This window comes from Nanorana parkeri, unplaced genomic scaffold, assembly GCF_000935625.1.
Source record: "Nanorana parkeri isolate BGI_ZX_2015 unplaced genomic scaffold, ASM93562v1 scaffold636, whole genome shotgun sequence".
NCBI classification, from domain to species: domain Eukaryota; kingdom Metazoa; phylum Chordata; class Amphibia; order Anura; family Dicroglossidae; genus Nanorana; species Nanorana parkeri.
Genome location: NW_017306904.1, coordinates 854923 through 872761, shown reverse-complemented (window position 1 = coordinate 872761; position 17839 = coordinate 854923). Strand labels below are relative to the sequence as shown.

The 17839-nt window shown below is 37.8% G+C and overlaps 1 protein-coding gene across 1 annotated transcript in view; it reads right to left on the bottom strand.

Moving 5' to 3' along the window:
• FAM155A (family with sequence similarity 155 member A) overlaps positions 1-17839 on the bottom strand; it is a 379916-nt gene that overhangs the window by 5816 nt on the left and 356261 nt on the right. The window contains exon 2 of the mRNA XM_018563156.1: positions 7186-7357. Coding sequence (XP_018418658.1) covers positions 7186-7357 — 172 coding nt within the window. The remainder of the gene's footprint in view (positions 1-7185; positions 7358-17839) is intronic.

Genomic DNA, 17839 nt, shown 5'->3' with positions numbered 1-17839 from the left:
GTGTTTTGTTATAAATTTATATGATTAAATTAGCCAATTCCCTTTTTAAGAAAAAAAACATGCAAGTCTCAACCGACAGTGTACAAAGTAAATATATTTTTTTTTGTATAAAATCTTGTTTATTTGTATTAAAAACATGGCCCTGGGATTGTTTCCAGCTCTGTATGAAGTTGTAGTTCTGTTAGACTTGACATCTTATAAATTTCTGCAGAAAAGGAATATTGGAATACAGGAAATCTGATGTATAACTCTTAAAGAAATGTATCAATTAGAGAATAAGAATTGTGGAATTGTATCACTGGGACTTTACTAGTGTTGGTACTATATCTAAGCTGTAAATAATATTCTGTCAGTGGAACAAGATGTCGTTTAATAATTTCCTGCTCACATACTATTGTAAACTGTAATAGTAAAGCCTGTACTTAAAATAAAATTTGCTATGCAGTGCAAAGCATAAGGGTCATTTAAAGCAGAACTAAACCTTCCCATTCTCCTAGATGCTAAGGACGGTGCCATAGTCAGATCTTCTGCTGCACACATGATCACCAGCCATTTGAGGGCATGAAAGATCAGTGGAGAGCAGACATAAGCACAAGCAGTAAATTTGAGCTTTGGGTTGACCATGAGTTCGACCAAAACCCAGTCTGTTCGGAGTTCGGTGAATGGGGAAAACCAAATAGCCAGTTTTCCCACCTGCCCAACCTTAAGGCTGATAAAGACAGTATCACTACTGCTACTAAATGACAGCTTCCCGCCGGCTTGTTTCAAATTGTAAACAAACTGACAGCTGGGACAAACAAACTGACAAACTGACATGTATTCTAGGTGATATAATTGACCAAATATGGTCATGATCATATTTAATCAATTATGTCACCTAGCACTGGTTGGTTTGATGACATTCAGCAGACAGATGGGAACTCCTGTCCATGAGAGTAGTGGCGGGGCAGCATCAACGTTGAATCAGGTTGTCATGTCAGCTGGTCGTTGCTCATTGCCATAGTTGTTGGATCTTTATCACTAGACAACATGATTTTGGATTTACAGTGGGGGACAATGTTTATTTTTATATTTTTAATTAATAAAGGACTTTTTCTTTGGTGTCTGTTTTTGTTGCTATTTACATTTTGTTTCTGAATAAGTAATAAGGCGGATTCCAGATTCTGATAACACAGACCCTTGCATCCACCTTCCCAGGGATGGAGGGTGGGGCCCATGTCTGCATCAACATGGGGACAAGGTGCCTTGCCAGGAGTAAAAGTTTGCTGCCCCCCTAACTTGGCAAGGTACACAACAGGTAGGAGGGGAGGGCACACAATCCCCCCATTCCCCCCATTCCTAGCCAACCAGAACTCCCCACAGAAAAGCACTTTGTCCCCATGTCAATGGGGATGAGGGCCTCATCCCCACATCCCTGGCCTGGTGGATGTGGGTGTCTGCAGGGTGTCTCTAAAATGTTACCACTGCAAGGGTTAAATGCTAATTATGACTGGGGTAAGTAATAAAATGCTTGAAATATTTACCTTGTTGCCTGCTCAATACAATCACTTTACTCAATACTCAATACTGCTCCTCTCCATGCAATCACTCCCCCAAAGCCGCTTCTATTCAATGTACAACCAGTCACATCCCTCAGATGCTCTAAAATACAATGCAGGACCGATAGTACTGCATTGTATATCAGGATGCCAACAACCTGACCTTGTCCACAGAGTGCTGGATATTCAAGAAAAGCACCAGCTACAGGAGGAGGGATGAAAAGTGTAAGTATTGTGTTCGTTCCGATCCCAATATGGAAAAAGAGCAATTCACCCTTGCAGTGTAAGGAGGGGTCCATGGCAAGGTGAACTATTAGAGATTCCGGAGTTCAAATTTTAAATGGCAGATATGTGAATTTCTTTACATTTAAGGATGTTTACATATTTGCCCTTGAATATTAACAAAAGCTATTTTATTGTATGCATACCCAACCTTTTTGGATGGGTAAAGGCACAAATAAATGCAGACCCTAGTGACAGATCAACCCAATCTATGAACCAGCAGGCAGTTCTATGAGCCAAGGTTCATGTGCTTCAATTGACTACAAATTGTATTTTCAAGCTTTATTTGCTATCTGGGTCATGGAATTTGTCCAGCTCTGTTTATGAGTTTATTCAACGAAACAACTCTTTCAAATCTTGTTTTAGTTTTTCATATACGCCGACCAGAACAGATTTTTTATTCAGCAGCATATATCTGTTTAGAGCCTAACCACAGCACTCAAAACCATGAGGCATTCTCCACTACATACAGATTTAGCCACATCATCACTTTTTAAAGTATGAATAATTACAATGGTTTACATGGAAGTAATTTAAATGGTGAAATGCACAGCTGAATAAGTATGACCTGTTTTACTTGCCAAAAATATGTGATTTTGTTCAGGGACTTTTCTAACCCAGCCATACATGTCAGAAAGAGGTTCTAGGATCTGACCTTCCTTTTCTGTGCTACAGTTTAAGCAATACTGCTTACGCCATATACATATAAAATAGAATTATTCTTTTTTTTAAAGTGAGAAAATAAATAGGATATGAATATGAATGATATATAGTAAATAAATGAAGTAAATTAATTAAATATCTGCCTACAATTTTGCTTTAAAGTTTTTCATATGTCTACAGAAAACAACTACTAGGTACTGGGTAATAATAAATGTTTCCTAACATACTGTAAAAAAAAAACGTTTTTTTCAAAAAATGTTCGGTAATTTTTCCTAATTATAGTATAAAATAAAAACCCCAGTGGGGTTTAAATACCACCAAAAGAAAGCCCTATCTGTCCCCAAAAAATGGTATAAAATTCATTTCAGTACAGCGTTGCATGACGGAATAAATGTCAGTCAAAGTACCGCAGCGCTGAATACTGAAAAATGGCCTGGCCAGGAAGGGGGTCTAAACACCTGGTCTTGAAGTGGTTAATGTTTAGTTTAGAGTTTAGTGAACATGGATTAGACTTAGCTGGGTGGAGGCATTCTTATGTAAATGCAAGCCTGTATGTTGTACTGCACTTTAATATGAAACCCTGGAAGAATCCATGCCACGTTAACAAAACCCTGAAATGTGCAAATGTGTTTGTGTGTGTGTGTGTGACTGTGTTTCAGGAGCCAAGCCAAAATTACTTTTACTGTAAAAACTCAATGGCTGCTTCAGAGAATTATGCTGTAGACCCCAGCAGGCTCAAATATACCATCACAGCATGTAATATTTGGTTAGGTGTCCAAGAAAAAAATTGGTCTACACTGCTAATCTGATTTACTGTAGGTTTTTTTTTTAACAATGGTTTGCAGGCTATTCGTCAAACCCATTGTAAAATGTCAAAGAATTGCAAAAAATTTTTTTGAACCCCACTGTCTATTAAGGGTGAATTTTGAAAATCAATTGTGGCCATGTTTAGGGCTAATAAGCAAAGAATTGTCAAACAAAGTGAATGAGGATCTGGGCACTGACATGGTGGATATGGCAAACCAATGGTACCAATACAAAAACTATATTTAAAAAAATACCATTCAGCAGTGAGAGGGGCAACTTTTTTATGCAACTTCAATGGAAACATGGGGGGAAAAAACAATCCTTTCCATCACATGCTAGGGAGATGCCTTTAAAATGTGACATGACGGAACAGTATGATTCTTACAGGCAGCCCAATTCTCACTGTATTCTATGACATATTTTGCATGTGTATATTGCATCTGGAATAACATTTTTACTTTTACATTAGTGTTTAGCTTAAATATGGCATTAGCATCTCCCCAATCTAAATTATCACAACTTGAAATAATAGCTTTTTTAAGGTATTTTGTAATGCAACATCTGTATTTTTTTTATCCAGCAGTTATAGGCCTGAATTGAAAAGTGAAAGTAACAGCCACAGCAGATCTAAATGTTATAGGAACATATTCCTAAAAACAATCATGCTAAGCCCCTCAACTTCATATGAATTGGGCAGTGACAAAATAGTTTTATAGTATAGTTTGTGAGCTTATTCTTTGACAGAAATCCAGTATATTATCTTAAAAGTTTATTAAAATGTCAAAACATGGTTGAAAAAACCCTAAACCGTAACCCCACATGTCTCCAAACCACTCTCCGATACCTAAATCCCTAATTGTTCCCAACATATTCTAAATACAGAATTCAGCTATGTGTTCGTTAGAAATCGTCCAGTGTCAGGACATGACACAAGCACTTGATTAGGCAGGAAGTGAAAAGAACTCTGCAATGTGTACCTTTTTAACCATATCTTATGCCACCATTAGTGTTGTGGTCTGTAGCCTTTGCAGAGGAAACACATGACTAATCCGCAAGTAGCTTGTTGGGAGCAGCACCTCAATGAGACAGCAAAAGGAACACATTCCTCCTCATCAAGGGTGAATCGCAGTCGCTTTCTTGTAAAGTGCTGCCAATGCACCATTTTCATCTTCCTGCTCAAGGGCATAGTAGTTATTCTGATTGGGCTTACTAATGCACTCTTTTTCTACTCCTTGCACAGAAGCCATTTCTTTTATTTGGCCACGTTCTTTGCACTGCAACCCCTCCCATATAATCTACTTGAAAGTTGCTATCCACACAATATTTTAGTGACTACATGCACAATATTTTAGAGCTTTCACTAGACCACTTTTTGAACAGGAATGACACCAGCCAGCTTTTATCACAAAATCTCCCCCTGCAAACACTGTGTGATCTATCCCAAGCTATTCCAAGTCACTCCAACACACTGACTGTAAATATCAGACTTTCAGTGGCACTGTATAGGATGGAAAAAAACTGTGTGATCTATTCACATCTACTCCAAGTGTCCCCAATGCACACTGACTACATATCTCTCCCTGCCCATACTCTGATCTATCCCTTTGTAAATATAGACATTTTCAGCAATCAGCAGCAGCAGCACCAGGCACTCTCTGCAGATACTCTGTGATGTATGCCCATCTTCTCACGAACTCTCAAACACATCATTAGTGTGTCTGTGACGCAATGTAAATATGGATGTCTTCAGCAATCAGCTAGTACTCTGTGATTGGTCCCTAACTACTCCAAGTCTCCTCCAACACACACTGACAAAAGGCTGCTGGAAACTCTGACTTTTATAGGGAGAGGGCTGGAAAATTAGAAAAACCCCATGACTGGCCCTTCTAAGCCATGTGACCATAGTTCAGAGGCCAGGAAGTACACTGTTGGTAAATGGCTGTTATAGGCATAAACATTCGCAATAGTTCACCATTTTCTTGAACCATGAATGACTTAGGTTTAGATCATCCTGAACCTGAATTTCATCCCTAGTTAACAACACAAGAGACACAAACAGTCACTCTCAATATGAAAACTTGGACATGCTTCACGTGTGAAATCCCTTACTCATAAGGAATGATCCTATGAGTAAGCACTTCACGTGCAAAACTCAGGGTTGATATTGATGAGAGAATCAATGCTGTAAATGAATTGTCCACCTATCTAACAGGGGGATAACTTATATAATAGAAGCATTTACATCGACCGCTGATGTAAGTCAGGGAATCATCGAGACCATGAATGTACAGTACTTTCCGTTCCAACCAATGTACATGTGACTTTTATTAGCGCAGGACTGTCCACTTGTATAATCCACCAAGTATAATAAAGGTTACCAGTCTTGCTGTTAGTGACCGAGAACCTCAAGCGTGTTTATCAGTAGCACAACAGTGTAACAAATTCTACACAGTCTAAGAAAGTATAAAGAAAAATACTTCTCATCTAGATCCAGAATACAGTGAGCTTTTGTTCAAAGCATCATGGAACAAATGAATAGTATTATGCCAAAGCATAAGGTTGCCTTGCCAGGCAACTAGCTTTTGCAGAATAAAAGGTCAGCAATATTGATGAGTGAAATGAGAAAAGTTCGGATCACTGGATGTTTGCCAAACCCAGCGGGAAAGCCATGAACCTAAAACATAGAAAAATACCATGCAACAGGGAGCTGGTCTTTTAATGCAGCATAAAGGGCAACATTAAATATACACTAACATAACATATGTGGGTGATTCCTTAAAGAAGAACTCTGGGTAACTACAAACTTAACATTGCAATGGGGCTACACTGCAAGGGTTAAGTTCTTGTTTTGGTCTAGGGGATAAAATAGATCTACTTGCCTGATCCTGGCTTCCTCCAGGCTGCTAGACAGTTCCCTGCAGCCTCTTCTCCCCTGGGGTCCGACAGTCTAAGGAATGCTGACATCATTTCTTATGCAGGTCCACTGAACTGCATTAGACATGAGAAGACTGAGGGACATTTCATAGGCTGACTAGTGAGGGAGAGAGATGAGCACAGACCACCATGGGAGCTGGGATCAGGTACATAAAACATTTAAGTCCCTTAGAAAAAACAAGCACCTAACCCTTGCAGTGGGCCCGTAGGTTTTTTACTTACCCAGAATTTTTCTTTAAACCTGCTCTGTGCATCAGTACAATGTACTCCTGCAACAGTGACATAAAAAAATGACTTCTGCTGAATCACAGTTCCTGTCCAGCTTTTTTGTGCTTGTAAAACCCGGATAAGGGCATGCTGATAAGGGGGGACAAGGAAACATGTGCCTCCCTTCCTAAATCATAACAGGCCACCTGCCCTCAACATTGGGAGGATACCTTACCCAAAAAGGCAGGGGTGTGCAAAGCCTCCCCCTTTGCAAGGCACCTTGCTGATGGGGACTACATTTACTAAAACAAATGTCCTCCTGATGGTAATGCAGCCTCAATTACCCTGCCCCAAAGATGCTGTCCTCTCACTACTCCCACCAGAAATGACAACTCCCCAACAAGCTGTTTAATGTCAATAAACTAGCCAGGAAAGCTGGGGGACATTACCATATTTGGTAAGTGATGTCACTTGTGTTCCCCACCAGCTTGTTAACAATGTGAAACAAGCCAGTAGGAAGCTGTCATTTAGTAGCACTAGTGCTACAACAGATAAATGAATGAATGTTCGGGTGGATGGGCAAATTGGCTAAATCTGGCCAATTTATGTTTGCCTGTTCATCAACTTGTAAATCGGCTGGGTTTGGATCAAACTCATGGTTCCCTAGTCTGCCATGGCAGCCTCCAGGAAAGGTTTTCTTTAATCTACTAAAGATTATAAAATATATCTTCGTATATTCACAAGTGCATCTTACCTGTACAAATGAAACTTGATAGTCCACCATACACGACATCATCGTTGTCTGGTAATATAAACGGACACCGCGTTTGAACCTCCAAACAGTATTGCTTGCAAGGAATTTTGCTACTGCATTCGAATTGTGTAACTTGAAAATACTGGGAACACAGCCAGGACTTATAGACAGTCTAGAATGGGAAAAAAAACATAAGCTTTAAAAATTATAAGTAATCATCACATTTATAATGATCATTATTTTGACATGTCCACTGTGAAATTTAGAACCTTAACTAATTGTATTTCTCATCTCGTATATTGGCTAATTTACATGATATATTAGCCCGCATACAATGCCAGTGCAACAGATACTGCATATCCATTCCTTTAATGAGTCTGATGCCTACTACTGTTTTATCCACATTTATTCTGCATAATACAGAAGATAATCTATGTTTATTGGAAGCATGTCACATAACATAACCAATACCAATAATCCCTGGCAAAGCATAGCAAGCAGACATGGTCATTAAGTTCAAATTATTCATAATATCATTCATCCTTACACTGTAGCTCCACTTTTTGGGAAGTTTCATAGTTAAAAAAAGGGCAGTGATAGAAGTGGACAACAGAATTTTATTGTTGCCAGAGTAATCTGTAAACACATGAAGTGAACTTCATCTCAATTCATGTTTCGTAAGTTAGTTCCTAAGTGTCCCCAATTACCCCACAGCAAGTAAATGTGATTATTTCCCCTAAATAACCCCAAGATAAGAGGCAACAGAAGCATAAATGAACAAGACAGATAGTGAATACTGCTTTCAGTGTTGATTTGATTGCAGTGCTGCTTAATAATATCACAAGTTCCAGAAAAGTGGAGTTTGACTATAAGGTTCTGATATATATATACTGTAAAGAAAACTACTCAAATCAACACAGCTTCACTGCTTTTCTCATCAAACAACACATTACAACACGAGAGGAAGAAATGCACACATATCCTGTAGCCTCAGATCCATCCAGGAGCAAGTCAAATGAACTGTATTGCAATGTCAAATGAGGTGAGATGCTACAGTACATAATGATACAGCAAAACTCAAATTATACTGAACACTGTACCACACCCATTTGTATTTTGCTATTCTGCCTCATGTTGTCATGAATATGGAATGTAGGCTCATAGAATTCTCGTATTAGAGACCAATAGCTCTATAAAATGCTTTTGTACAATACTATTTAATGACACACTAATTTCTCAATAATTTCTATTTTCAGGATTTACAAGTTTACAAATCCTCAGACATATGCTTATGTAATTGTGCATGTGAATACAATAAAAACTGTGTTTCAGAAATCTGAAGAATACAAGATACAATGCATTATGTATTTATCTGTACAGTGTGATGTTATAGCCAGCAGATCCTAGACCTGCAATGTGCATCTTCCAGGGTGCAACAGTCAAGTAAAAGCAACCGTATTATGCTAACCACCTGTCGGCAGCAGGTAGTCACCATGGTCTGCCATCTGCTCCATCACAGGCTTTAAATCATGTAAACTAGCTTGTTGAGAGATATATGCCAACAAACATGTCCTATGAGTGCTGCTCATTTTGTTTTAATGCTTGTCAATTTCACATTAAACAACCAAGCATTATTTGGATTACACAAGTGATGGGTTTCTCAGCAGACCATAAAACAAACAAACCAATATTGATCCATTATGTACCAGCAGTCAGAACAGTAATAAAAACTAGCGAAACAAAAATAGTACTATGCCCATTATAACCAATTCATTTTTATGTACCACTTTTCCAGTAGTGTTCAGAAGATCAATGCTGAAACATATTCCTTGTTATGGACCTTACTTTTTCCTGGTCAGTTTTTCATAGGTTAAATTCTGGGTTTTTGGTAGTAACAATCTCAGGCAGCAAAATTTATTTGGGGCATGTGCTATCTTGCTATTTGTCAGAAATCATCATTTCGATCAGTCAATTAAGATCAGTATACCTGAGGCCATGCTTGGTTGATGCAGAAGGCTCTGTATAAATGTTCATCAAGAATCTTGTTAACAAAGCGTACAAAGTTCCCAAACCAAATGCATAGCCTGTGAATTTTGTGCAATTTGGAAGCCAGCTTTAACAAATTTATAGGGCAGAGAACTCCACAACGCAATGACAAATTGCAAAGAAAAGTGAATTCAGTTTTTGTGACCTTCATCTGACTGTTTTCAATGTAGCTATCTTGTTCTGAACACTTTCATAGTGTGAAATGACATGACTAGTATAATTAGATCCAATATACACTTTAGTGGTAAAGAAACGTACTGCACATGTGCATGCGTGGCAGCGCTTACATTGGAAAACCTACAAGTGAAAGCAGTTATCTAACTCTGATCCTGATAAATATAATAAACAAACTACAAAGTCAGTCTGGTTTCAGCCCATTTTGTATGAGATGATTTCTCTATTTAATAATTAGGAAATCATCTAATCAAGGGTGTAACTATTGGAACAGCAGGCCATGCAAATGTTATGGAGCCCATACCCACAGGGGACACAGCACAGTCTGCAAACTTAGTAACTTACGCATTTGGCAACAACATTTTGAAAATACATTTGGGTAAAAACATGTATAAATAGTTTGGGACCAATTGCTATGAAAGCAATTAGTATTCTGTATCATTAGAAGTATAGCCTTTGAGATAGAGATGAAACAGGTCCAATGAAACATAGTCACAACCCTGCATCTGATACAAACACTAAAAAGGCATGATACATGTACATTTCTGCTCCATTTATTGTATCAGTAGAGGTACCAAACATCACTGGACCCACCACCCTTTGGAAGCCCAGGTATGCACCTAATTCCAGTACGACTGGGGAATAAATGAGCAAGTTCAACTGGACTGATTGGTTGATTTTTTTTACCCTAATAATTTCAGGCCAGCTTTATGTAAAGCAACTAACTGTCCTCATTAACGCCTAGAAAATATGACTGCTTGTGGTTGGTATATTCGGTAAGAATACATATCTCCCAACTTGAGAAAAAGGGACACCTTCCAGCACAATATATTTAGACAATGAACCACATCTGCCATGCCCCCAGTTATGTGGACCAAAAATGATCAGTTAAACCTGGAATATTTTCTTTTACCATTACTTTTCCTTTACGTTGCCTTCTCGAAATAGCAAACAAGATAATTAAGACATAAGTTCAAGGTTGTATTGCATAATAACTATTGGTAGTTAAATAGAACCCTTTCAGAAATAACTATACATCAGACCAAAAAGAGGAGCAGAGGCATTTGATTCCAAATGAGGTGCAGTCCCTCAAAATGAGGGTCAGTTGGGAGGTATGCAAATAAAAGCAGTATTTAACAATGAATGACTACTGAAATCTGATCCCCACCAACCTTTAAAGTGACACTAAACTCAGGAGTTAAATCTTACAAATGCATTCAAGTACCTTAACTATCAACAAAAATGTATCTTATTTGTGTATTACACAGCTGTAGATCCTCAAATCATTTCTGAATTGGTGTTGACACTGTCTGTCCTTCTGGAGGGTGGCTACTTATCTTCCCCATGGTCCCTGTGTTGTTGTAAAGTAGCTTCAAGCTCGCTCCTGTGATGATATTCTGGATTACAATCCCAATACAAATTAGTAAACTAAACGTGAGATTGTAGTCCATCATGGGAGTGAGCTTTGAGCAGTGGCTACTTTACAACACACAGGGACCATGGGGAGCAAAATTAGCCACCCTCCAGAAGGAAGGACAGTGTCAGCATGAATTCAGAGATGATTTGAGCATCTATAGCTGAGTGATACACAAATAAGGTACATTTTGGTTAATAGTTAAGGTACTTGAATATATTTTAAGATTTAACTCCTGAGTTTAGTGTCACTTTACTTTAAATGTGCACATTTTTGTTAAATCCATATACCTCACAATATATGTCTATATATATCTGTACAAAGCTTACAAATGAAGTGCACACTCTGTACAAATATGCCATTATTAAAACACTGAAAGGCAAGACAGTCTAGATGTGATTTAATCTGACAGTGACAGTGAAATTGTGTTCTTCCTCTGGGAACTAGCTTGCTTAAAGCACTAAGAAGCTCTTGACTACAATGAGGAGTTTTGCATGTTGTGTGTTATATAAATGTCAGAATTTATGTATATCCTTTAGCAAAGAGGTAATATTTACCTTTTTATGTTGTGAGTCTCATGCTGCTTTGCTTAGTTTCATTTGTTGGCATCAAACATGTGGGATATAGTACAAATCACAGAACTGCCAAGCTATGCTTTTCAAATATGTAAAAAAATGTATACCAGCTAAAATTAGATGGGGCTTTTAAGGTGACTTCTAAAAAATGCAAGGGGATATAACTGAACATAATATCAAATGAGTCATATGTATAGTAAAATACATTTATAATACAACTGATTCATGGTCAACATACAAATGAATGAACAAAAAGCATATACATTCATCTTAGAATTAAAAACAATGGTCAAGTCATTGAGAAAATGGTCATTTAGAAAATGAAATAGAGTAGCTGAATGGTTAATATGGGCAACTGCTTCAGATTGTGTCTGTAAATCACACCTGCCATTCTACTCTCACATGCCAGTGTCTTTACTTAATATCCACTTGGAAAGAAATTGCATACAGACTGGGGATTTAAGTGCATTCACAGGTACCTGTAGGCATAACAAGGTATCAGCATCGTTTTTAAGTATTTTTACACCAAATCAGGTCCCCTTGATAGATTAATCTATCAATAACCAAAGTGCTCAGCTATTAGATCACTGAAAATCACTAACACAATTAGAGGCTATTGCTTACAGTGAAAGTGAAAATACTCTGTAAGCATTGCTTTAGAGCTTCAGTCCACCCAAAGCTGACACTTCAGTTATTGGTGGAAGCTGGAGAGTTAAATTGTCCGACAGTTTCTTATATCTCTTGAGGACTCTATTGAAGTGATATCTGCACTTGAGTTTCTGGTTTTGCACACCTGCTGTGGCCATCATAAAGTGGTCCTATTCTCCCTGCTGGATTTCTTTGCCTATTTATACTATTGAAAACGCAGTAAAAAAGATGCTAGAACATGCAAAAGAGGGCAAAACCACACATATACTCTGGAAGCTTTTATTCCATACGGAATTTGCTATCCATTTCTATCATATACATGCTTTTTGGTGTCTACAAAAATACCCATTTCCTTCTACTCTTTATGATGCAAATGTATTTTTTTGCTTCAAATACATTAACTGATCACTCCTTCACCAGTTGGTGCTTAGATTTTCAAAGATACATCTTCTAACAATTGATATTCTTTAATTAAAGACAATCTGCTTTATCTTCTTGCTGATTTCTTCATCCAGTGTGCCTTGGTTATCATCATAGTACTGATAATTTGACTATCATTACATGTAGTATTCACTAGGAATCAATTTGCTAAAATGAATAGGATTAAACATTTCCTAGCACTAATTTGCACATAGCAGGCTAAAGATGACTGCATGTAATGTCCGTTAGCAGGAAAATCATGTTGAGACCTGAGGACAATATTTGATTTTTATTGCGAGTTGTGTTGGGAGCAAATTACTATTTCTTCAGTGGAACCAGACAAGTGTTTCTACTAATCCGGGCATGATAATAGCAAATAACTTGTTTATTTTTAAAGCAGCTTCATATTTTCCATACCCATACAACAAAAAGATAAATAAGAAGTTGTTACAATTAAAACACATCTATAGGCAACATTTTTTTTTGGTTTTGGATAGAGTGGGGAATAATTCAAACTCTTGTCAGGTTTTATTGCTGCCAGAGGTTTTAATGGAGAAATCTGTTCACCTGTGAAAGGTCCCCAAGACCGGAAGTGAGAAGAAATCTCTCTAACAGCAAGACACACAGAAGTATTTTTTTTTTAAATTAATAAGCGAATTTTAGAAGCTCTGTCAGAATGTTATTGTCTGTTTCGCTGCTTACAATTCTCCCTGTCTGGCAAAAATGTTGCCCCAGGACAGAAACAGAAATGTATATAATAGATAGCAGTAAAACCTGGCAGGAATTACAACCTTCCCCATTCTACCCAAAACTAGGGAAGTCCCGATACTGATACTAGTATCAGTATCAGAGCCAATACAAGGCATTTTCACGTGTACTTGTAAGGCCGATACATGCTCTTTACATTTTTAAACCACAGTGACTGGCTGAGTTCCCATGCTTGTGGAACCTCAGGCAGCCTGTTGGGGACCTGGCAGTAGCTGTCCTTGGCAGTGTCTGTTTAGTTCTATATCGCCTTCTCCTTCTTCCCGATGCAAGCACATCCATGGACAGCCTCACACCACACATACCCAGAGCCGACACCCGCCCTTTCAACTCTCCAGCCACCATTCCAGGATGGCACCCTCCCGATCAGCATAGCCACTGCCTGCAGAGCGCTGGAGAGATCCACATGCTGACCTGGGGAGATCGGAATGCAGCCTGGGGAGATCTGTATTTAGGTCTGGTGATGTGTATTTAGGTCTGGTGACATGTATATTCAGCCCTGGTGGCTTGTGTATTCAGCTCTGCTGAGACTTGTATTTAGCTCTGGTGACATATGAATTCAGCTCTGGTGATGTGTATTTAGCTCTGGTGAGATCTGTATTCAGCTCTGGTGATGTGTATTCAGCTCTGATGAGATCTGTATTCGGTTCTGGTGAGATCTGTATTTAGCTCTGGTGAGATCTGTGTTTGGTTCTGGTGAGATCTGTATTTAGCTCTGGTGAGATCTGTATTCAGCTCTGGTGACGTGTATATTCAGCTCTGGTGAGATCTGTATTCAGCTCTGGTGAGATCTGTATTTAGCTCTGGTGACATCTGTATTCAGCTCTGGTGAGATCTGTATTCAGCTCTGGTGAAATCTGTATTCAGCTCTGGTGAGATGTGTACGTAGCTCTGCTGAGATCTGTATTTATTCTGGTAAGATCTGCACGCAGCTCTGGTGAGAAACTGCCAAAAAATCGTTAGTCTGTATTGTTTTAGAAAAAATGTCACTTGTCCCTTTACGAAAAAGTATCGGTAATTGGTATCGGCAAGTACCTGAGGGTCTTTGGTCTTGAAAAAGTGGTATCGGGACATCCCTACCCAAACTAAAGAAACATTTTTGGGTATAGATACACTTTAAATTGTATATAAACCCAAGAACATAAAATACAGCTTACAAGTCCATAGATGTGGTGGCTGCAGTATTTTTTCATTTTTTTTAGACTAAGTACAGAAAAATACCTGTTAATCCTGCCCATGTAACTTCCTGTGCATTGAACTGAAATTTCAAAAAATGTTATCAGCTAGCCCAGCTATCTTCTGTTAACTACAAATCCCCCATCCACCTATGTGATGGAAATGTATAGCTGATATTGCTAACTTTCTTGTAAAGGTGTACGGACTACAGTGGTACAGTGGGTAAGTATAGTTGACCTAGGATATGAAGTGGGCTATTCTCAGGAGGATATGGCAAAAAAGCCTAAAAAAAGAAAATGAATGCAGACACCCCATCTAAAGACTGATAAGCTGCAATATTCAATGTTATTTTGGGCTTAGATATGCTTTATATGAGAACAAAGTGATAAAATATGAATGCTGCCACATGGTTTTATTACTGGCTTTTTGCATCATTAGATCTGTAAAAAATAAATCAAGGCAACTGGACTTGCTGTATTTTTCTTGAAGACGTTTCACTGGCCATTCAACCAGCTTTCTCAATTCAGAATACACAAATTATCTGGGAATAAATATGGTGAATGTTGCTCCAATCAACATAATCTGAGAAATTGAGAAAAACCTGAATTGAGAAAGTCCAGTTGCTTGATTTTTTTTTACTGATATACCATGACCTGGATAAATGAGAACCTTCAGACCTTTTTGCATCAGGTTTCTTTTCAATGCTTGTTCAATGTTTGCCTTTACTTACCTTATAGGGCCAATATATTTGCCATTATCCTAACCTACGACTCTTGTGCTGACACTGGTGGCAAAATTGCAGTAGTGAAAAAACTAGTGATTGGCCCTTTAAGAGACATCTATCTCTATTGCATCCTAATTACCAAAAAACTTCCATCAACTCTTATGGTAGAGGCACAACCTACAATTACTCCTAACCTTAGAATAACATATTTTAGGGAAAAAAATAACCCTCTCTACCCCCTCATTTACTTTATTTAGTGTCGTAAATTATTTTTAACAATACCTATAGCAAAACTCCAGGAAAACAGCTAAATGCACAGATTAGAAAAATGAATGCTGCCTTACCTGTCCCAGGATTTGTATTTTTTTGATTTGGGTCTGATATTTATACAGCTTTTACACAACATACACTGTTTGGCAGAGCAGAAGAGCTGATTTTTCTCTGCCGCAACAACACTTACAGGTCTTGTCACTCCCCCATTCTGTGACCGGACAGTTAACGAAGGAAATACACACTGATGAGCTTATCTTTCTTCCATCCTGCTCTCCCCTTTCATCAGCATGTTCCTTGATAGCACATGAGCCATGCAGCACAGATGAATGGCTCCTTATACTTCTTCAACACCCAGTATACATTGTGCTATACAGGAATTATGCAAGGCTGAAACCAACTCAATTTGAGGTACATACACTGCTGCAAAAAATAAATATGATGATGAATGAATACAGACCTTCACTCATGTGTATCTGCCTGAAGTTCAGCTTTAAGCCAAACATGTGATGACATGTTCTAAACTATGTCTACTTAGGGCAGTAAATAAGAAATACAAAGTTTAATTCTTAGTTTCTGTTAAACACAAAATATTTGAAGACCTTTAATGGTAATATATTTCAACATTTTTGGATACACTGTAATGAAGAATGTCTTGGGTATCTTCTTTAACTTTTCAAAGTTTGTCAATTTGAGACTAGCTGTCTATTTGCTTTAAATTATGATTTAAGAGCACAATAAAAATTGATGTTTTTGAAAAAATGTACAACAAAATTGATAAATAATCTACACATATCATCCAGAAAACCGTAAGACACATATGCTGGAGTTAGGGCTGCTTTGTACGACATATTTCTTTGCAAACGTGTTAGGAGATTAATACTTCCACAAATAGCGACTGCAAGGGCAGAATATCGCACTGCATTTTGACATAGCACATAGCACAGAAAAGTAAGTCTGTGGGTAGGAATGAAATAGGAACAATTACCAAATTTAAAGTGCACTTATATTTCACAAGTGATTAAGTACAATATTGCCTAAATATAAGAAAATTTGATTTCTTCCATGAAAAATATTTTCTTTGCAATTCACCATGAGGTGGGGTTTGAGATTTTATCTATGCAATCGGAAGAGTGTAGAGGAGGATGGATAATGTAAAGACAAGTTTTGAAGGATGCTGGAGCAAAAATACATAGCTATGTGATGCTATTTAAGGAAAGTGAAGGGTGATAATTACAGCGCTTTATCACCCCCAGGAGTACCCCTAAATGTCCTGATCCTCTACAGAAAGTTCCAGTGGGATATTGAGTTGTGCACTGGATCAAACCATTTATGACCAGTGACCACCCTTAGTTGGTCTTAAGGATACCTTCTGAATCACTGCTATATATTTCAGTCTGAATACCATCACTGCTATTTGCACTGCCTAACTTCACTCGGCTGCCCTCGGCAGCTTTGTGAATAGACCCCTAATTGTGTTCTGCATTGGTAATATTAGACCCGGCTGCTATACAGTCCTCTGCAATTGTTCACACAAGAGACAAGTAACATATTTTCTTTGTCTTCTTGAAAGAAAGATTTTTCACTAAACCCGTAGTATACAATTCTTAAATTATTTTTTTGTATAGGTAACACATCAGTTGTACAGACATAGCAGATGTAAGCAAACCCAAAGTCACATAATCATATACCTGCTTGCAGAATACATTTCTACATTGTTTGGCCATACCTGCAAATAATGAAAAATATATGTGTCTGTACAATGACATTTTGGAGTCATAAAATCTTATTAAAATGATCTATGCTGTTAGACAAGGCCTATGACGCCTTCAAGGGGATATATTTGTTCCTATATCATGGCTAAATACATATGTCTAAGAAATACTATTTCAAATGTATTGACAACTAACTAACACACAAACTATTATATTTTACGGTATCTGCATTTGAAACACTTTAGCAATAAACATAATAACATTTTGCAGAAAACCCAAAGAATATCAATTTCAATTTATTTTATTCCAAATGCTGCTCTGAAAATGTTCTTAAACTACTGATCCAAAAGAAGACTCCAGCTGACACACAGGGAAACATTTGCTATTGACCCCTTCAATGGCAGTTAGATAAATTCTTTACAACAATCAGTATACTGATGAATCCTGTTAATAATGCAGAAGGTGGCAGGCATGCATGATCCGAATATGTCTACACATCTTTATGCAGACTACAATATTAACATGGAGATGAAAGGGAAGTAGAACAGGTGAGGTGATTGCTTAGTTCTTAAGACATGAAATAGTCATCAGATCCATCTGAAAATTAATTCAGGGGCACTAGTCTTTTTTCTAAGGGCACCTTTACATTGAAAATTCCCTTTCTCTTTATGAAATAGTTTATTAATACAGGCACTAAACACAAAGGCACTCAATTGCTGCAATATAT